The sequence below is a fragment of the Rhinatrema bivittatum genome, chromosome 2, assembly GCF_901001135.1.
Source record: "Rhinatrema bivittatum chromosome 2, aRhiBiv1.1, whole genome shotgun sequence".
NCBI classification, from domain to species: Eukaryota; Metazoa; Chordata; class Amphibia; order Gymnophiona; family Rhinatrematidae; genus Rhinatrema; species Rhinatrema bivittatum.
This window is the reverse complement of record NC_042616.1, coordinates 266,214,493-266,237,245: the sequence shown is the minus strand read 5'-3', so window position 1 is coordinate 266,237,245 and position 22,753 is coordinate 266,214,493. Positions and strand designations below refer to the sequence as shown.

At 45.9% G+C, this 22,753-nt stretch overlaps 1 protein-coding gene across 2 annotated transcripts in view; it reads right to left on the bottom strand.

Moving 5' to 3' along the window:
* Positions 1-22,753, bottom strand: part of SEPTIN7 (septin 7) — a 407,754-nt gene that overhangs the window by 322,647 nt on the left and 62,354 nt on the right. For both annotated transcript variants that reach the window (XM_029589487.1, XM_029589486.1), the window contains exon 3: positions 3,292-3,394. In XM_029589487.1, the coding sequence (XP_029445347.1) occupies positions 3,292-3,394 (103 nt within the window). The remainder of the gene's footprint in view (positions 1-3,291; positions 3,395-22,753) is intronic.

Here is a 22,753-nt window from a genome sequence, read left to right as displayed (position 1 = left end):
AACTGCTTTGCCGGTGATTACAAAGGCTTATTATCTTCAACAGCGGACACAAACTGAAGGACTGGAAGCAGCTGAGACTCAAATACCTATGATAGATTTATCTGATATATTAGAAATTTCTATGGATACTGAGATAACCCAAAGGAAACCTTTATTAATTTCATTTGTATTCTTGTCTGATCGCAATTATGTAATGAAACTATTCTTTAGAAACAGACAAAGTAAGGTATATGGTTATCCAATTTGGATTTACCCTGACATGGTTAAAACTCCTCAAACCAGACGAAAAGATTTTCTAAATATGCGTTCGTCAGTACTTCAGTTGGGTGCTAATTTCATTTTAAAGTACCCATGTAAATGCTGTGTGAAGCATTCTGGTGTTATGTATAATTTCTTAGAGCCCGCACAACTTAGGGCTTTCATAGAAGCCAGAACCCAAGAGGCATCCCCTCAAGTCTCGGCTAGTTAGTAATGTAATGTAATGGCATCACTTGGTTGTTAAATGAATTATAATTATGTTTGCTTAAATTTGTGCTCATAGTTCCGCCTCTAAATATTCTTATAAATTATGATGTTTGTATAATTACCTGATGATGATCTTTCATCTACTATTTTTCTTGTAATAGTTATGGATAAGGGCAAACATCAATTTTGCTGTACAAGAGTTATTCTTGGGTGTAAGTTCAAAAAATTTGAAAATAAACAGAAAAAAAGAAAAAGGCTTAAGACTTGGTTAAACAAGCCTTTCCTGACGCTAACTGATTCACAACAACAACTAAGACTTTTCAGCACTATGTAAATAATTACTACTGTAAAGTTACTCTTGCTTTAGTCTTCTTCCTTCCCCAGTTCTAACAACCCTGTTTTATTGTAACTTTGTTCTTTTCCACTTGTTAAATGCTCATGGTTATTGTACCCCCTGTTACCTGTAAACCGGCATGATATGATTGTATCATGAATGCCGGTATAGAAAAGCTCTAAATAAATACAAACATTAGGCACTGATTTAGACAGATGTTGCTACTTTAGCTTCCCTAGATACTGGTGTCAAAGAAGCAGAACGCAATGCCTTCTTTATTCAAGAACAGTGAGATGACAGCCTCTCTCTGGGGTCCCTATTGGCCAGCAACATCAAGGGAAATGATGGTCCCTCATCCCAGATGATGCTCCCTTCACCAATGCAGCTCTGAGGTCCTTAAATACAGATGTTCAATACATCCGTCTTACAGTGCCCAAAATATTTTTCCAGCAGTTCCAGGCGAGACCGGCATCCTGTTGGGATTATAGACACATTTGCAATGTTCCTGATCATCATGCGATGCCTCAAGGGACAGGACACCTATCCACTGGGGACGACAATAGATAATCCTTGTGCAGAGAGCAACACTGGAACTGGCTAGAGATGATCAGCTGAAATAAGAGGGAAGCAGTATCAAATTCAATGGTGGTGGTGACTCAAAGACCAGTGAGCACCACCAGAGCAATTCCACAGAAGCATGGCCAAAGTAAAAGTCAAGCAGAAACAGAGGAATGACCAAAAAACCTTACCTATGCTAAGTACAAGGGACAAAACTGCAGGACCCTGTAATGAATCCTGACAATCGTGGAGAAACACACTTAAAATGCACAAAAATCAGAAGCTTAAGGCACATAACCACGACTGGAAACCTTTGCAGGGGAAAAGAAAAAAAAAACTAAAGGATCCCGGGTGGATGTGTGTCATAATGACTTGTGGGCATGCTCAGTAAGGCACAGTCAAAGTTAAATTTTCCATGCCTGGCTCCATCAGATGTCACTCAATGTATGAGAACTACCATCCTGTTTGTTTTTGGAGAACAAGAATGTGTGTCATTAGGTAAACATTTCTTTGGTTCTGCAAATGAAAAGGGAATCGTTTAAGTGGGTACAATTTGAGGAATTAAAACAAAGTCAAGACTCAAAACACTTTATTCCAAGTACAGAACAATGGTATGGTAACCAGCTTTCACCTTTTAGCCAATTAAAATGGTAATAACTAATACACTGCACAAGTTTATTCATAAAAGGCCCTTACACCAGTCAGTCAATCTCATTAGAAATTACACTACTTGACTGAGTACCACAGGTTCTCTTCGCAGGATCTTGCGTGTTTCTCATTTTTTTACTTTCTGTTTTGGTGGTACCCTTTTTCTTGCTTTCCCACTGATCATGGACCTATTGCACCCTGTTAGTTTCTGAGCACATGGATGCAGGGCGGGTGGGAAGGGAGGGGAGGGGGGGTATCTTGGGAGGGGAGGCAGGTGGCACAGACTGTATATTCTTTATGTTCTGTTATTGAGCCTTGTCACGCTGCCTGCTTTGTACTCTTTTGATCATTTAATAAAATAAGTAAAAAAAAAAAAAAAGAAATTACACTACTTGAATCCAACATATTAAACCAACAGGAGACAAAAAAAAAAGTGTGACTGGCCAATGGCATGACCTAAAATAATCAGTTAAGCATTACTGATTTTCTCTCCGCTAAGCAATCTGGTAAGTCAAATTCTATGAATGAAAACTGCTAACATAAAATTTCCACACAGGTAATCAGGTGCTTCTAAATTTTCTTAGTTCTTACTTCAAAAGAGTTGAACTGGTCCAAAGTTCACTGGAACTTTTTCAAAATTAATTTCTACATGCTCAAATACAAAATCTCATATGCAACATCAAGTCTTAAGCCCAGCCAAAATCTTGCAGCATGAACAAACAAATGAGTACTGACCGAGGTGGAATATATTTAGAATACTTAGGCATCAATCAACATTCAGAGCCAGGACATATTTTTAATTGTAACTTCTCTGTTTTGTTCTTTATTTTGTGTGTGTGTGGGGGAAGGGGGGGGGGTGTTTAATGCTTTTATACTTGTCTGAATTTTGGATTGTTTGTTTTCATTTTCTGTTTGTTCTGGGATTTGTCTTTGGGTTCTGTGTCTTCCTGATCATTTATTTGGTTTGAGGATTTTTAATTATCTAATATTTGTATATTTGCTCTTTTGTCTCTCTCCATCCACCCTCTTCTGAAGTAGGTAGAGCAGTCCTAGGCCACAGTGGCTCATTTCAGACCTGAGCCTATCACAGCAGCTATCCTCAAGACTTGGCCAAAGGCAATTGCCAATTTTCAGAAAGCTGGGAATATTCCAACCCAATTATTAATATCTAACACCACACATTTATAAGTCATTTTAATGTTATACCAAGAAAGCTCACCACCATCTACACACTGTAAAAGTGACAATTCTTTTTTTTTTTTACTTGTACAAGAAATATAGCTTACCTACTACCATGAGTGTGAACTCAAAGCCTCTCTTCACAGACTTTCTGTATACTTGATTAGGGAGATTTGCAAACCCCACATATCCTTCAAGGTTCTTCTGTTGCTAATGGTAAAAAGGCTTTGGATTAGACCGTTCAAATAAAAGCTTTAAGTACTTAACGGTTGTGTTTTATTTTTATAGGACATTCACTATAACTAATGTCTAAACTCAGCTATTGGACAGATCCAACCCTACCCCATGCATTCATTGTAACTGATTCAGATGCTGTAGATAAAAAAAAAAATAATAAAAAAAAAAAATCACAATATTAAGGAAGAACTGTTGTTCTTAAAGGGCAAATGTTGCAAAAGGGAAAATAATCCTAAATAGCTAACTTGTTTTAATTTAATTTATCCTTCTTCCAAATTTTTCTAGCTCAGAATAGTGTTTCTAAACATTAATTCCAACTTTTAAAAAAATCTGTTGCAAACATTTGCTATATTAAAAAAAATAAACTTTGCTCTGGCAAACACTGAACAAAGTAGAACTATATCTCTGTGGTTTTGATAAGAAAAAAATCATACAGAAGAAAACCTAAAACTGAGTAGCTCACAATGTTCTCTTCCAACTGTTCTGACTCAAAAACGGATGAACCAATGAGTGCCTTGGGAATTACAAGCTATAACTGACCCTGAGGGCAAGGAGCCACCCTCTTTTGGGAAAACTGATCATATAATGCACAGCAACAGCATCTCACCTGAAGTGTCACATTCACATTTTCTCCCAAAAGGTAAACATTTGTAATCACTGTTCTTTTAGTGCTACCTAAGCAACACAGCACTGCTAAAAATAAACTAGGGTAATCCTGCATTGACTTAATATACTATAGACAGGTAGCAAATTGCAGAAAAATGCACCTGTCTGCCGCTTGGCAGACAGAACTTCGTTTACCCTCAGGTATGTTTTCACAAATTACTCAAAAGGAAGGGTATGTGTAACTGTACACTAAACTAGAAGGCTCTTATTTTAGAAACAACTTTATATGGGAGTGTTTACTGCAACGTAAAACAAAATTACTAACCTTTATAAATAACTTCCCTATGACAATCTGTGCACTTTAAATCTTAAACCTGTATACTTTGCTGCTTGCAGTAAATATTTTTTCCAAACTTCCAACTATAAAGACAGCTGTTTGCCTGCATTATTCTGCTGCAGTTGCAGAAACAAGCACTGTAATTAGCCACTCATGAACAAGGAAAACATTTAAAGCAGCTATAGGATACAATGATAATAATCAATACTTACAGCTACTTTGTTAACAATAAGTTTCCACCATACGAGTGTTGCAGGTACATCGAGGAGGAAAAACATCAGGAAATCCAAGTATTGTATGTTAAAGGAGCCAGTCCAGGTAAGCACAGTATCAATGGAGCAAAGCAAAACAGGGGAAGGAAGGAAAAAAAAAAAGTTAGATGTGCGCATTTTTAGAATTTACATGATCACAATGTACATTAAAATTTTGGTTTATGGGGGGGTGGGGGGGGGGGGGCGCTGTTCACCACGAGGCAAGATGGCCGCTTAAACCTGCAGCTCCCGAAACCCCTCACCTAAATCACCTGAAACAGCAAACAAAGCCAACCCAAAACAGCATCAGTCTATGCCTGAGCCTTTCCTTATACAGGTCCGATGACTGAGGAAAAAAAGCCACTTGCAAAAGTTCTCCTTCACAAGAATGGCTGCAGAAGCCAGAAAAATAGGGTCTGACATTGCCGACTGCATGGCGGGAGAGGGAGAAAGGATGAAAACCCGAGGCCCTGATACTTTCTCCGCAAGCAGCAACAGACTTCACACCGACCCTAGCTGATCTACCCACCAAATCGCTCATGAGAGAATGGTTCATCGATCTAAGAGCAGAAATTAAAAATAATAAAGATGAACTGTTGGCCTCTTTTTCAGAGCTCCAGGACGACTTCTTATCCCTAGAGCAGCGGTTCTCAACCGGTGTGTCGCGACACCCTAGTGTGTCGCGTGCTCCGGGTCTCTCCCGCTGCTCTTTCTTCCTTGCTGCCGTTGCCGCCGGGCTATCAGCACGTTCAAGCCCAGCGGGAACGGCAACGGTGATAAAAGAAGCTGTGGCACTTGTGGCTGGCCTTTTCTTCTACCCTCGCCCCCCCCCCCCCCCGTGACCCGGAACAGGAAGTGATACGCGGTGCGCGGGAAGGAGAAAGAGCCGGCCCATGCCGCGTGATAAAGTAGCAGCGGCAGCAGCATCGGCCCCCGGGCAATCGAAGCAGCCGGTAATCGAGAAAGGAGACAGCAGCGTGAGCCTCCCGCGGTCGATGGAATTCTACTTTCTTGGCTTGCGGGGGCTGGAGGAGGAGGCTGCTGCAGCTACCATTTGTGCTCTGGGGGGGGGGGGGGGGAAGGACGTGAGAGAGAGAAAGAAGCAGCCAGCCTGCGTGTGATTGAGAGCACGTTTGTGAGTGAGAGAAACTGGTCAGAGAGTTGATGTGGGGTATATGTGAGAGACAATGAAAGTGACTGCTCAGGGAGATGACTGATATGTATGTGAGAGTGTGAGACATTGCTCAAGGAAGTGACTGATGTGTGTGTGTGAGAAAGAAAAAGCATGGAAGTGAGAAATCTGGGTATGTGAGAAAGCATGGGCGTAAGAAGCCTGGTGTTGAGGGGGGGGGGGAGGGGTGTGTGTGTGTGAAAAAAAGCATGGGAGCGAGAAGCCTGATTATGTGAGAGAAAGAGCATGGGAGTGGGAAGCCTGTGTGTGTGCATGCATGAGAGAGAGAGACTGGTTGGTAAGGTGATGGGGTGTGTGAGAGAAAGAGACTGGTGTGTGTGAATATGAGAGAAAGAATGTGATTCAGGGAATGAGAAGCCTGTGCAGTGGAGAGCGAGCATGGAAATGAGAGGCTTGTGTGTGTGTGTGTATGTGTGTGTGTATGTGTGTGTGTGTAACAGAGAGAAAGTGATTATGGGAATGAGAAGCCTGTGCATGTGAAGAGAGTGAGCATGGGAGTGAGAAACCTGGGTGTGTGTGAAACACAGCATTGAGGGAGAAGCCTGTATATGTAAGACAGAACATGGAAGTGGGAAGCCTGTGTGTGTATGCATGAGAGAGATCAGGTGACTGGTGTGTGTGTGTGTGTGTGCATGTGGAGAGAGAGAAAGAAAGTGATTATAGAAATGAGAAGCCTGTGCATGTGGAGAGAACAAGCATGGGAGACTGGTGAGTGTGTGTGAGACAGAGAAAGTGATTATGAGAGTGAGAAGCCCGTATATGTAAGTAGAACACGGGAGTGGGAAGCCTGTGCGTATGGCATGACAGAAACTGTTCAGGAAGGTGACTGGTGTGTGTGTGTCAAAGACTGGGAGATGATTAGTGTGCGAGACAGAAACTGGTCATTGGGGCATGACTGGTATGGTGTGTGTGAGACATGGGCATTAAGGAAGAGGACCATGATTATAGAGCTTAGCCACTACTGCTGCTTCTGGTGTGTGCCACGGCCTGCATGGAAGAGGAGCAGGAGAGCTGCTGGAGGGGGTAAGTAAAGTTTATTTTTCTTGATTGACTGCCATTTTAATTATTTAATATTATGTGATGTGTCTGCTTTTTTTGAAATATTTTATTAGTGTTTGGAGAATTTTTAATAGTTTTTAATTGTTGGATGTTATTCTGTTCATAGCTGTTTAGAAACATTTATTCTGCTTATTAGTATAGTTTTACAATTATTTCTGCGTGGGGATCAATAGCTGCTTGCTAGTTCTGTTTTCCTAATAAGAGGTGTATTGGTTTTTAGGACCTGATTTAATATTTATAGTGTTGCCTTTTCATAGATAGGGTTGCTCCTATTTGGTGTATTCCATAATACAGGTGTAAATGTGTGTGGATTAGTTTATGTGCATTACTACAGATCCTGGGAGTATGTTAGGTCGGTTCTGTGTGTTACTGAGATGAGATATTCTACTAGCATGTAAGTGTTTGTATCTGTCTTATTTGTTGTGTTTTCTCAAGAGGACATGCATTGGTGGTAAACTGCTGTCTTTTCATAAGTAGGGCTATTGAGCCTGGAAGTAGAAGGAGTTTGAGTTGCTGTTACTGAGATGACACCAGAACCAGAATATCTTTTTTGTAGGGTGAGTTGTATGGGGAATGTCATAATTCTGCTTTACATCCATTATTGTGTGGATGCAAACTGTACTTTTACATCTAGCCCCGTGACGATCATGGGTCAGTGTGTCACGCATGTGAGAACCATCTGTCAGGTGTGTCCCGACAGAAAAAAGGTTGAAAACCACTGCCCTAGAGCATAGAGTTGATGAACTAGATATGCGTTTGGAAAGCCACAATGCAGCCATAAAAGCCCTGGAATCCAAAAAAGCTGAGACAAAAACAGATAACTCTACTCACAGATAAACTGGAAGACTTAGAAAATAGGTCGAGGCGCCACAACATCCGGCTCAGAGGGATCCCAGAAACTGCGGAATTTGCAGACAGCATGGCCACGGCGAGAGCATTCTGCACATTTCTTTTAGCTCAAACATCCAGAAGCGAACAAAATGAAGACAAGCCTCAAGCACTTACAATTGAACGCGCACATCTGGCACTTAAAGCATGTAGAGACAGCCGACCTCCGAATCTTATCCTAAACTTTCAAAGTTTTACACAAAAAGAACATCTCCTAGCCATTGCACGTAAGAAACCCCACTGGGACTATAATAATACGGAGGTAGTGGTGTTCCAAGACCTGGCCATGAGCACCTTGAAAAAGTGGTATGAGCTGCGGGCAGTAACAGAAGCTTTACGTCGCGCTGAAAAAGTATTGCTGGAACTTACCGTTCGCTTTAACATTTCAGCATGCTGGTAAAACCCACCAACTAAAGTTGGTGACAGACTCCATTACAGCCTTCCACGAGGCAGGCCTGATGCTCGAGTTTCCGGCGCTGCCTAAGGAGGCTTCTAACACCCGGGCAAACTCTGCTCCCAAATGGCAGCGGGCTGAAAGGCCCAAACGCTGTACAACTTCTAAGCACAGCACTTCTCAAGATGGTCTATCGGACCAAGGATGACGTTGTACAGTTTTACTCAGTTCCACATAAGGCAAAATTGCTCAGTATAGGGATGAACAAGCTTTCAAAAATAAAAATAAAAAATAAAAAAAAAAGAAAGGAAGGGAAAAAAAAAGCGCCTGTTTAGTCACAAGGATGGGTTATGGCTCTTACATAAGTGTTTGTGTTTCAAGCCATGGTTTCATGTTTAATTTCTGTATGCAATGCTGTTTTCAGGGGATAATATTCTAACATTCATGATTGCCTTATAGATCGCTGGGGGGGGGAGAGACTTCTTGTACTGACCAGCAAGTCCCCGTATGAGGGGATCTGTGGTAGACAGACAACGGATCATAAAGGGATGGGAGGGAAAGTTAACCCGCATATTAAGAAGAGGAAAATCAATACATGCATGGTATAAGCAAGTTTGCTTACCGTAAACGGTGTTTCCGTAGATAGCAGGATGAATTAGCCATGCTGTCATGGGAACTGTCAATCAGGGCCTGGGAGGCAGAACTTAAGAAGCAGAGTGTAGATTTTTTCAGTCTCTGCGGCTGCGCGCGAGTTCCCGCGCAGGAAAGTAACAGATTCTCCTCAGTCTGTATTTAAGCTTGAGCGTAGCGGATAAGAACACGACTGCCAGGGAGGCGGGTGGGTCCGCATGGCTAATTCATCCTGCTATCTACGGAAACACCGTTTACGGTAAGCAAACTTGCTTTTTAACCCATTGATAGCAGGGCTGAATTAGCCATGCTGTCATGGGAGTTCCAAGCTCCCAGTCACGCTTCCTAATCATCCGTAGCGTGATGTCTAGCTGTGGTAGTCGTGTCTTTAGACAACGTGTGCAGAATCGCCTGTCCCAACTTCGCATCCCCTGCTGATTGTTTATCTATACAGTAGTGGGAAGCGAAAGTATGTAATGACGACCACGTGGCAGCCTTGCAAATGTCTACTGGTTGCACGTTTCGAAGATGTGCTATTGAGGTTGCCATAGCTCGTAGCTGATGAGCTCTTGGGAGCGAAGGGAGTGGTAAGTCTTTCTTTTTGTAAAACTGGATGCATTGAAAAATCCAGCTTGAGATAGTTTAGCCACTGGCAACCCAGGGGCATTCGGGATGAACGAGAAGAACAGTTGTGATACCGTGTTCTTTTATAGTATGCCAACGCTCGTTTACAGTCGAGGCTGTGTAACAAATGTTCCCTGTCGTTCGAATGAGGTTTTGGGGAAAAAATTGGTAATTCTATTGCCTGGTTCAGATGAAAAGACGAAATCACCTTTGGAAGGAAAGATGGATGAGTTCGTAGGACGACTTTGTGATAAAATTGCAAGTACGGGTTGTAATGAACTAGTGCTTGCAGCTCACTAACTCTACATGCAGATGTTATGGCTATCAAAAACACAACTTTCCAAGTGAGATATTTCATATGTGCTGAATCCATAGGTTCGAAAGGTGGTAGCATAAGTTGCTCAAGCAGTACATTAAGGTTCCATGGAACCGGCGGTTTGGACATTGGTGGACGAAGATGTATTAAACCTTTGATGAATCTGGATACTAAAGGATGTTCAGCCATTATTGATCAGTCTGTGATATGCCGAAATCACACTGAGATGAACTCTTATAGATGTTGCTAACCCTGCCTTATACAGAGAATGTAGAAAGTCCATTAAGCGCGTTGGTGAACAGTCTATAGGTGGAATACCATTATTCTCACACCAGTTGGAATAGCGTTTCCATTTAAAGGAGTGACTTCTTCTGGTAGACTGCTTTCTGGATTCTAGAAGTATGGCCTGTGCTACTGCAGAAACCCCTTGTTCAGTTAATAGCATCCACTCAATTGCCATGCAGTCAGATGGAGGGAGCAATGGAGTGGGTGAATGAGTACTCCCCCTTCCTGAAGTAGAAGGTCTGGACGGTCTGGTAATTGAATTGGGGTTGTGATCGACAGACGTAAGAGATAACAGTACCACGGTTGTCTGGGCCAAGCTGGGGCAATGAGTATCAGTTGGCTGTTGTCTGCTATGCACTTTTGAATTGTCCTGGTGATTAATGGAATCGGAGAAAATGCATATAGAAGACTGGACGTCCATGGAATAAGGAATGCGTCTTGAGCGATCCGTGATAGACTCTGTTGGATCGAACAGAAATGAGGAAGGTGAGTGTTGGCTTCTGTGGCAAAGAGGTCTATGGTCAGCGTTCCCCACCGGTCGAAGATAGTCCGTACCACTTCTGCATTGAGCGTCCACTCGTGTGGGTGAAATATACGACAACCTGTCTGCTCTGGTGTTTGCTATTCCCGGCAGGTAAGTGACTTGAAGATGTATGGAGTTTTTGTGTGCATGGGAAAAGATCTGAAGGGCTTCCCTGCAGAGGGGTCATGAACTGGACCCGCCTTGTTTGTTTATATAAAACATCGCCACTTGGTTGTCCGTATATATTATGAGCCTTCGACTCCGTAGGTAGTCTTGAAAGGTGTTTATGGCATTTCGTATCGCTCTGAGTTCCAATAGATTGATCTGCAGAGTTTGTTCAGTGGTTGACCAGAGGCCTTGCATCTCTAAGAGATCGAAATGAGCTCCCCATCCCTTCTGGGATGCATCTGTCGTGAGGACTGCATTGTGCTGTGGAGGACTGAACAAAGCTCCCTTGTCCAACGTTGGTACCCGGAGCCATCAGTCGATGTCCTTCCGCATCTGAGCTGTCAGCTGTATGCGCTTTTGCAATGGCTGCGAATGTTTCCACTGTCTTGAGACCCCACTGCAAGAGTCTCATGCGAAGTTTTGTGTTTGGGTCTGTGAAATTTGCTGCCGCCATATGACCCAAGAGCTTTCAATATGTTTCGAGCCATTGGACACTGCGTTTCCTTCAGTGATTGGAGCAGGGAGCGTATTGTCACCTTCCTGTCGTCCGGAAGGAATGCTCTGGCTCGAATGGTTTTGAGACGGGCTCCTATGAATTGCAGCATCTGTGTAGGCTGTAAGGTGGATTTTGGGTAGTTAATGATAAATCCCAACTCCTGTAGGCAGCTGATCGCCTTGTTGAGATGATGCTTCAAAAGGATTAGATCCGATGCTACTAGCAGCCAATCATCTAAATATGGAACGATAGTCTTTGCTGACTAAGGTGGGCCACCACCACCACCATACATTTGGTAAATACCCTGGGGGCTGCTGAGAGGCCAAATGGTAGGACCTTGTATTGGTAATGATGGTTGTGGTACTGAAAACATAGGTATTGCCAAGAGGATCGGTGGATTGGTATGTGTGTATATGCATCCTTGAGGTCTATTGAACACATCTAGTCCCTGGGTTGTAACAATGGAAGGATGGATTTCAGAGATACCATCTTGAACTTTTCCCGAACTATCCATTTGTTCAGGTCCCTGAGGTCCAGGATGGGACGGTAGCCCCCCGATTTCTTTGGAATTAGAAAATATGGGGAGTAGAAACCCTTGCACCACTGCGCCCAAGGGATGTATCAGATAGCCCTCTGATGTCGAAGTAAGGCTATCTCTTGGGCGAGTTGGGGGTGTAGTGTTTGCAAACCCTGAGGTGCTAGATGTGGAATTTGGGGGTTGGTTAGAAACTGAAGTTGATATCCATTCTTCACTATTTCCAGAACTCATTGATCCGATGTTATGGACTCCCAGGTGGTAAAGCACGCTGTTATTCTTCCAGGGAGGGCTTCTGTCAGGGGAGGTGGTGGCCAGGTTCCTAAAAAGATTGCGATGTCTTGGCTGGAACCGTGGTTTGTTGCGGCTGCTGCTGTCTTTGTGACCGATGTTTCCCCTCTGCTGCTGTCGCTAAGGGGGATGATTCTGCTTTGAAAGGTCTGATAAGACTGCGTTCTGAAGGGTTGGAAGTTCCTGTAGGGTCTTCGAGAAAGATTGCCTATGAGATGTGTGAAAATCTCTTGAAGAGGCTGGTGTTAAAGACTGTACTGCAAGTGCTTGGTCCTTTAACTTCCCAACAGTATCATTTATTTATTTATTTATTATTTTTATATACCGACATTCATCTCAATCAAGATATCACACCGGTTTACATTCAGGTACTGTAGGTATTTCTCTATCCCCAGAGGGCTTACAATCTAAGTTTTTGTACCTGAGGCAATGTAGGGTAAAGTGACTTGCCCAAGGTCACAAGGAGTGATAGTGGGACTTGAACCTTGGTCGCCTGGTTCATAGTCCACTGCTCTAACCACTAGGCTAAAAACGGTCCCCAAATAGATTATCACCCATGCAGGGAAGATTAGCTAGCTTTTCGTGTAACTCTTCTCGGATGGCGCTGGCCTTCAGCCAAGCTAGTCTACTTGCCGCTATAGCTGTTGCTGATGCACGAGAGGAGTTCTCAAATCCCTTGTATACTGCTCTAAGCATGTGACGGGAGCATTCTTCCATGTCTGAAAAAGGGGAAGGGATTGTGTCCCCTGCTGAGGTAAACATCCCCTTGGTTGCTTGGATACATTCATACATGTATTGTACCAAGTAGAATTGATGATGATGGATTCATGCAGTTAGCATAGCATTTTGATAGATTCGTTTTGCGAAGTCGTCTAGACATTTGTTATCTTTGCCTGGGGGGTTAGAGGCATGAGTTTTGGACTTCCTTGATCTCTGTAAAGCTGATTCCACAATAGACTCATGTGGTAATTGTGGAGTGGAGTACGCAGAAGGGTTTTGCAGTTTAAACTTTAAATCAGTCTTCCTAGACACTGCTGGTAAGGCAAAGGGGGTCTCCTATGATTTCTGAAGAACACTGTGCGGCGGTGTGTGGCGGTGAAGAACGCGGTGAAGAACGGTGTGTGGCGGAAGCGATGATGGTTCACCGGGGGTATCGAAGATCTTCAAGAGCCCTAATGTCTCCGCTCTCGGTTCTGGCAGTTTCTGCACGTCCAACTTTAAAATGGCTCCCATCTTATCCACAAATTTTGGATAAGAAAGATCCTCTGGGGGAGAATACAGTTCCGCAGGTTGTTCCAGTGGATCAGACGGATAGCCAGTGGAAGAGGAAGGCGAAGAGTGTACTGATACCGAATACTTTTGAGAGGATGGTGACTGAATTGGGGAGATGGGTGGAGAGCGTGGCTGTACCGATACTGGTTCCCGAAGGAGTGCTTGAGGTTGTTCCTCTGCGTCCTCACGAGTGGGTGAGGATTCCGGTGGTAATGTATAGGAGGATTTGAGAGTCTCAAAAAATCCCACTAAGGACTGAGTAAGGTCCCAAAACGCCTTTGTGGTGTGTGGTGGCATCGGGGCATTCCTGAGACGCTCTCAATTTTCCTGATAAATTTAGTTGTGTTGAGTGTGGGGCAAGAGGCCCCAAGTTGTCATCTCCGCCGGATTGACTACTCTGTGCTTCCCACTGGTGTTGCGATAACTCTGTCTGTTGATCTGGAGTTGGAACGAGGGGAAGTAGATGAAGAAATTTGTATTATTCGTCTAGTTGAACAGTGAGAGCTTCCAGATATGCTCCTATGATGGGAGGAGGATGAGGTTGATGATATCTTGTGTGGGGTGAGATACGGCAGCGTTTATGCGCGTGACCATGCTCTCATCTGGAAGAGGAAGATGAATCTCTATGGCGCTTAGACCTTTTCCTGCGGTCTGAGTGTCTATTCTGTCGGAGAATCCCTCTCCAATACAGACTTCCTTGATGATTTATGACTCCACGTCGACGATTGGGTTTGGTGTCTCAATAGCTCTTTGTACTGTGAGTTGCGGTTGCAATGCTCCAGGAGTCAGATCTCGTGCTTGTTTCTCCAAAGGTAGAGTCTCTCGCACCTCCGGTCTCCTTTCCGGCTTTTTCTGATGCCGGTGCATTTGTGGCACCGGATGCAGCTCCTCTGTTGTCTGTTTCGGGTTTTTTTTGGCGCCAGCTCGATCTCTTGGGAGTTGGCTCCCGTCTGTTCGGCACCGGTCCGGAGTCTTCGGCACCGGCCTTTGCCCCGGTGTTGGCTCTGGCCTCTTCGGCGCAGAGTCATGCCTCTTCAGGGCCGGCTTCGAGCGCTTCTGCACCGATATTTCCCGGTCATCGGCCGTTTTTTGACCCCGGCTCCGTGCTCAAAATTCTCCGTTCTGGGGTCCTTTGCGCCAGTTGCTGTTTTGGCAGCGGCGCCTGTGCCGGCGTAGTTTTTGGGGCCTCCCTGGGAAAGTGGCAGCTCAATATGTACTACAGGCCACTGTCCCCTCGGCACCTCAGGAGCCTTGTGTGTCCGTACATTATCCGATGAATGTCGGGCCTGCTGTTTGTCCGGGGCCGGCTTAGCCAGTGAGTCCAGTTTCTCCAACAGGAACCCAGATCCCTGGGCTCCCTCTAGTTCCTTGGCCCACTTTTTCCTACCTCTGGTTCTGGAGGTCTGCGGGTCCCACGAAGATGATCTTTTCTTCAGCGATGATGTCCTCGCCACCGGTCCTGGTGGAGAATGAGTGGTCGACGATTTTCCTTCCGCAGAGAGTTCTAGCCATCTATAGGCCCTATGGCATCGTGCTCGCGGGGACATTCGCTCGCAAAATTCACAATCCGATTGATTGTGGTTGCATCCCAAGCTGCGGTAGCAGCGATCATGTCCGTCAGTGACAGACATGATCTTACCACAGGGACATGGCTTAAAACCCGAAGGCTTTTTCGACATCTCAAAAACAGAAAGAATTCTGAGGAGAAAAATAGCTCCGCGTGCACTCCCACGCGCGGAAAAACACAGACTGAGGAGAATCTGTTACTTTCCTGCGCAGGAACTCACGTGCAGCCGCAGAGACTGAAAAAGTCTACACTGCTTAAGCTCTGCCTCCCAGGCCTTGATTGACAGTTCCCATGACAGCATGGCTAATTCAGCCCTGCTATCAACGGGAAAACCGCTGTGTTGGGAATGGTCAGCAAAAGGTATTAACGATGCTTTGCCCGTGGTCTAGGTTCTTTAAGGATATAGCAAATGTTGCTTACCTGATGTAACAGGTGTTCTCACAGGACAGCAGGATGTTAGTCCTCACAAATGGGTGACATCGAGGATGGAGCCCACCACGGAAACTTCTGTCAAAGTTTAAACAGAACTTTGACTGGCCCCTACTGGGCATGCCCAGCAAGGCACTGACCCTGCAGCCAGCAGGGGTCTCCCTTCAGTCTGATGTTCAAGCTACAGGCAGTGCCTAGAAAGTAAAAATAAAACGAACCCAACACCGCGGGGAGGCGGGCGGGTTTCGTGAGGACTAACATCCTGCTGTCCTGTGAGAACACCTGTTACATCAGGTAAGCAACATTTGCTTTCTCACAGGACAAGCAGGATGGTTGTCCTCACAAATGGGTGAGTACCGAGCTGAGGATGTCCCGACTTCCACCAAATGTACCCAACGGTGTGCAGCAGGCACAACAAGTGAGGAGAAATTTGGGAAAGGGCATCCGCACCCTACCGGGTAGGTGGAAGGGTGTTGGTACATCAGGTTGGAAAAAGGTTACGCAAGACAGATTGGCCGAAGATGGAGTCCTGTCTTCCAGCTTTGTCCAAACAATAGTGGGCTGCAAAGGTATGGAGGGAACTCCAGGTTGCAGCCTTGCAGATGTCAGGAAGCGGCACCGATCGAAGGTGTGCTACTGAAGTCGCCATGGCCCTCACAGAGTGTGCTTTAACACGGTCTTGAAAAGGAATGCCAGCTTGCTCATAGCAAAAAGAAATGCAGTCCGCCAACCAGGAAGAAAGAGCCTGCTTACCCACAGGTTGTCCTAACTTGTTAGGATGGAAAGAGACGAATAATTGAGTGCTCTTCCTGTGAGAAACTGTACGGTCTAGGTAAAAAGCTAGAGCCCGTTTACAGTCTAGGGTATGCAGGGTCTGCTCTCCAGAGTTGGAGTGGGGCCTGGGAAAAAAGATAGGTAGTACGATAGATTGATTGATATGAAACTCCGAAACTACCTTAGGTAAAAATTTAGGGTGAGTGCGGAGTACCGCCCAGTCCTGCAGGAGCTTAGTGTAAGGCGGATAGGTAACTAGGGCCTGTAATTCACTAACCCTGCGAGCTGAAGTAATAGGCAAAAGGAATAACACTTTCCAAGTGAGATATTTAAAGTCACAGGAGTGCAGAGGTTCGAAAGGAGGTTTCATAAGACGACCAAGAACCAGGTTAAGGTCCCAGGATGGGGCCGGAGGACGCAAGGGCGGCTTTAGATGGAGTAAGCCCTTAAGAAAGCGTGTTACTAGGGGTTGTACTGAAATAGGATTACCCCCAATACCCTTATGGAAGGCGGCTACCGCACTGACATGCATTCTGATAGAAGAGGTTTTAAGACCTGATTCAGAGAGATGCCATAAATAGTCCAAGAATTTGGAGATTGGACAGGAAAGGGGATCAAGGGACTGAGAAGTGCACCATGATGTGTACCTTTTCCATTTGTATGAGTAAGACTTTCTTGTGGAAGGCTTTCGTGAAGCTATCAGGACCCGAGAAACGGAATCTGAAAGGTTAAATGGTTGAAGGACTAACCTTTCAACATCCATGCCGTCAGGGACAAGGCTTGGAGGTTGGGATGGAGGAGGCATCCGTCGTTTTGATTGAGCAGATGCGGGTCCTTTCCCAGAGGAATGTGCCTGCGGATGGAGAGATCCTGGAGTATTGGAAACCATACTTGGCGTGGCCAGTAAGGTGCTATCAGGATCATGGTTCCTCCGTCCTGGCGTAGCTTCACGAGAGTCTTTGACACAAGAGGGAGTGGAGGGAATGCATAGAGCAGACCGGTTGTCCACTTGAGGGAGAATGCATCTCTCGGCCGAGAGTGCTGGCTCCGAATGAGAGAGCAGTAATCGTCCACTTTGTGGTTCTGAGGGGACGCAAAGAGGTCTATGCGGAGAGAACCCCACTTGTGAAACAGAGAGGTCGCTACCAGAGGATCGAGTGACCACTCGTGTGGTTGGAAGACACGGCTCAGCTGGTCTGCCAATACATTGTCTACTCCCGGCAGGTAAGTGGCCCTGAGGTACATGGAGTGGGAGAGGGCTTCCGCCCAGATCTGCGCAGCTTCCTGACACAGAAGGAAGGAGCCTGTGCCTCCCTGCTTGTTTATGTACCACATGGCCACTTGGTTGTCCGTCTGGATTAAGATTATCTGATGAAATAGATGATCTTTGAAAGTTCGGAGCGCATAGCGGATTGCTCGAAGTTCCAGGAAATTGATCTGGTGATCGGCTTCCTCTTTGGACCATAACCCTTGGGTTTGAAAGTCATCCACATGGGCTCCCCAACCGATGTGAGAAGCGTCGGTGGTTAGGATTACTTGCGGATCCGGTGGAAGAAAAGGTAAGCCCTGAAGGAGGTTGACCTGAGTCGTCCACCAGGTTAAGGATAGGCGCAGCGCTTGTGTGACTGTGACTATGGAGGACAGAGGCTGAAAAGCTTGAATCCATTGGTGTCGTAGAGTCCATTGTGTTACTCTCATGGCTAGTCGGGTCATGGGAGTGACTTGAACCGAGGATGCCATGTGTCCTAGGAGAATGAGGAACTGGCGAGCCGTGGCCGTGTTCTGAAACTGGAGCTGGCGAGCCAGGGATATTAGGGTGTGGACCCTCTGAAGAGGAAGGTAAGCCTTTGCCTGTAAGGTGTCCAAGTCTGCCCCAATGAAGGATAAGGTTTGAGACGGGACTAAGCAAGATTTCTCGTAATTGACAAGAAACCCTAAGGAAAGGAGTGTTTGAATTGTCAATTTTAGGGAGGATTGAGCTATCTGTTGGGTGGAGGCCCTGATTAGCCAATCGTCCAGGTAGGGGTAGACGTGGACACCTTCCTTCCTTAGGAATGCTGCTACCACTACGAGACATTTGGTAAAGACTCGTGGGGCAGAAGCCAGACCGAAAGGTAGGACACGGTATTGATAATGGTCGTGGCCTACTAGAAACCGCAGATATTTGCGATGGGATTGTGTGATCGCAATGTGGGTATAAGCGTCCTTGAGGTCGAGAGAGCACAGCCAATCCCCTCTTTGTAACAGAGGGAGCAGCGCGCCTAGGGTTACCATTTTGAACTTCTCTTTTTGAAGGTATTTGTTGAGGGCTCGAAGGTCCAAAATGGGACGTAGTCCCCCTGATTTCTTTGGTATTAGGAAGTATCTGGAATAGAATCCCTTGCCTCGTTGAGAGGGAGGAACGGGTTCTATAGCATTTGATTGCAGAAGAAGAGATACTTCCTGTTGTAATTGAGCCAAATGGGTGGATAGACTCCACGCTTGAAGAGGCGGGGAGTCTGCCGGAAGAGTTATGAAGTTGAGGTGGTAACCCTGTGCGATAATTGTTAGCACCCACTGATCTGAGGTGATCTGCAACCAAGGTTGTAGAAAATGGTACAGTCGACCTCCTACAGGAATGTCTGGAAGAGGGGTTTGGCATGTGTTCCCTACAGGGGAGTCAAAGGCCAGCCGCAGGCCCAGGAGGAGAGGCTACAGTAGGCCTTTGTTTCCTAGGCTGATGCGGCTGAGGCCTAGTAGAGGATCGAGCTGGACGAGGCCTGGCCGATGGAGGGTAGTAACGGCGTGGCCGAAAGAACGACTTCTTAGAGTCCTTCTTAAGTGGTTGTTTGGAGGAAACCTCAGACGGAACAGAAGAAAGTTGTTTTAACGTCTCGTGGTGATCTTTTAATTCAGCTACAATTTGCTGAATTTGTTCTCCAAACAAATTGTCCCCTAAGCAGGGTAAATCCGCTAAACGATCCTGGACCTCTGGGCGAAGGTTGGATGACTTTAACCAAGCCCAACGTCTGGCCGAAATGGCAGTAGCTGAAACCTTTGTGGAGGCATCAAAGATGTCATAAGCCGTTCTGATCTCATGCTTCCCTGCTTCAAACCCTTTGTTAAGAAGGGCCTGAAGCTGTGGCTGGTATTGGTCAGGTAATGTGTCAGCAAAATCTTGCATCTGTTTAAGGATGGCTCTGTTATATTGTGTCATGTAGAGTTGATATGAGGCTATGCGAGAAATCAGCATAGCTCCATGGTACACTTTCCATCCCACACTGTCCAGGAATTTATTGTCCTTGACCGGCGGAGTGGAGGAGTGTGGCTTTAGACGCTTGGCCTTTCTTTGTGCGGACTCAACCACAGAGCGATGATCCAGTTGAGGCTTTTGAAAGCCTGGTGCTGACTGGACGAGGTATGTGGAGTCAGCCTTCTTGTTAACTGGTGATACAGATGAAGGAGATTCCCAGTTTTTCTTTAAGAGATCGAGAAACACCTGGTGAATGGGGATGGAAGCGATGATTTTTGGAGCGTCCAAAAATTGAAGCAGTTCCATTATCTGGTGTCTGTCATCGGTCTCAGATTGCAGCTGAAAAGGTACAATTTCGGACATCTCCTTTACAAAATTAATAAAGGAGAGATCCTCTGGAGGAGATCTTTTTCTACTCTCTGTAGGAGAAGGCGGTGATGGTAAATCTGTGTCAGAAGATGTATCATCACCCCAGGTATCATAGGGATCACTTGGGGGTTGAAGCCCCGATGGACCTGGTTGAGGATCCGAAGGCATCGAAGGAAACCTTGGAGGAACCGGTGGTACAATCGGTACTGGGAACGGCATCGAGGGTTTCGGTGCTGCCGATGGAGTCGGTGCCGGTCTTGGAACCGATGGAGCCAAAGGATAAATCGGTGGAGATATACGAGAAGGCACCGATGGGACCACCCCGGAAGGGGGAATCAGGAACGGTGTTTCTCCCGCCGATGAAAATCCAGTCTGAGACGATGGCGCTGTCGGTGCTACTGGAATCATCGATGGAAGGGCATGTATAAGTGCCTCCATACGTTGTAGTAGCGGTGCCAGCGCTTCCACCAAAGGTTCGGTGGTCGGTTCCTTCCTCGGTGGTGGAGTCGGTGCCGGAATCGGTGCCGGAGACGGTGCCAATGGAGGTTGGAATCTTTGCATCGCTTTCTCGATGGCCTCCTGGACCAGCCGGTCCAGTTCTGCCCGGAGACCAGGGGTAACGATACCCGGCTCGACGGGAGAGGGAGGCTGAGGCAGAGCCGGAGGGACCACCGTAACTGGTGGGATCACGGCTCCCACACCCCGAGAGGGTGAGGGTTTCCTCGATGCCTGCGAACGAGACGTGGACGGTGCCAAGTCTGATCGAGGCCTCTTAGTCTGTGGTTCGGCCTGTTCAGAGGTCAATGACTGTGGATCCTCGACAGGCCGAGACTTGTGCCGTCAATGGCGATGCTTGTCCTTCCGGTCTCCTCGCCCATCCGGGGAGGGGACAGGAGTCGACGGCCGAGAAGTCATCGATGGTGGACGGTCACCGGAGGGTTGCCGATGGTGGTACAACTTCGACGGTGCCGGTTCCGATGACGTCGATGCTATCGATGGCGTTGGGGTGGGTGCATGGAAGAGGAGCCCCATCTTCTCCATCCTGGCTTTGCGACCCTTGGGTGTCATTAAGGCACATTTGGTGCAAGTCAGGACATCATGCTCACTACCCAAACACATTACACAAACCCTGTGGGGGTCTGTGATGGACATAGTCCGGGTACAATCCGGACAACGACGGAACCCCGTTGCCATGGCTGGAAGCCAAAATTTAGGCTGGGGATCGGTAAGTGCCAACAGGCCTCGAGGGCCAAATTCGACGGCAGTCGATGGAAGAAGGCAAAAAACTTACCGGGTTCCGTAAGATGACTAAAAAATTTGTCGAAGGGAGACCCCTGAGGGGCAAATTTTCTTAGGAAATTAATTTCCAAATTCCTGTCAGGAACGTGGTTAGAGAGCTCCTTTCACCGCGTGGCAACTGCTGCGCGGAAAAAAGAAGACTGAAGGGAGACCCCTGCTGGCTGCAGAGTCAGTGCCTTGCTGGGCATGCCCAGTAGGGGCCAGTCAAAGTTCTGTTTAAACTTTGACAGAAGTTTTCCATGGTGGGCTCCATCCTCGATGTCACCCATTTGTGAGGACAACCATCCTGCTTGTCCTGTGAGAAAGCAAAGACCTTGCTTATATATTCCATTATGCAATCCATTTATGTAAGACATGGTGATTAAAGTAGCCACATCAAAGGCCTCAACACCTATAGAAAGCGGTATTTACTCCAGAAGGACCTGAAGAGACTGAATATTACAATCATCTTTTTGCAAGAGACACATTAGAAAAAGGCATGAGCACCTGGCTCTCGTTTCGAGAATATCCGCATGTATATTTAGCTGCAGCGGGGAAGGACAACAGATATGCAGGGACAGGCATCCTCATTTCATCCACTATCCTCTGACACAATGGAGCAAGTTCTAGATGATAAAGGTAGATTTGTCTTTCTTAAAATTAAAATGGGCAAAGTTATTTACTCACTTTTGTCTGTGTATGCACCCACCCAGGACCAAGCCACCTTTTTACCCAAAATACAGCAACTATTGGAAAGGCATGGGGCGGGATAAGTAATATGGGGAGGTGATTTTAACCTTACCATTCAGAAGGACTTAGATAACTCCTATAACAGCACTAGACACACTCCTACGCAGGGGCAGAAAGCTAGGGCAATACTACAATCTGCAACGAAGGATTGGCACTTGGTGGATATCTGGCACCACCAGAATCCAACTTCCAGGACTTATACATTCTGCTCTAAACCCCACAACTCATTCTCGAATTGACCTTTTTCTGGTAGATGACTGCTTGCTCACCAAAATCACACAGAGTGAAATCGAACCAATCACTTGGTCAGACCATGGGATGGTGTGAATGGATGTGGTGATTCAGGGAGGACATGGAGGGCAGTCCTTCTGGCACCTCAATACCTCCCTGCTTAACAAAAAACATTTGTTCAACAGCTAGCAGGAGATCTGACAGAATATTATCAGGTTAACAATGATCCCACGACCTCAGTGGGATGTTTGTGGGAATGCTCCAAGGCAGTGGCTAGAGGACAGTGCATAGCCAATGCCACTGCTGTTAAAACCTTTTAGGTACCAACGTTCCACAAGTGGAACATTTTTTCATATACTTTTAATTACTTGCACATTTTTTTATACCATATTTGCGTCTAGTTAACTAAGATACGTAAAAAGGGGAATGAGGAAATAATTCCTTCAATGAGCAGGATCTGAAAGGTTAAAAGGGAAAGGGACTCAGCACACCAACAACTGTTATCTAAAATTAGCTATTTATCTACAAAACACTACCAATCTCAGTCCACTAAGGTTTATAGACAGCTAACTGAGGCCAGGCTTAAGCTGAACACATTAGATCAGTGGTTCTCAACCTTTTTTCTGTCTGGACACACCTGACAGATGGTTCTCACATGCGTGACACACTGACCCATGATCGTCAATGGGCTAGATGTAAAAGTACAGTTTGCATCCACGGGAACCCCCCTGACCCACAATAATGGATGTAAAGCAGAATTATGACATTCCCCATACAATTCACCCTTCAAAAAAGATATTCTGGTTCTGGTGTCATCTCAGTAACAGCAACTCAA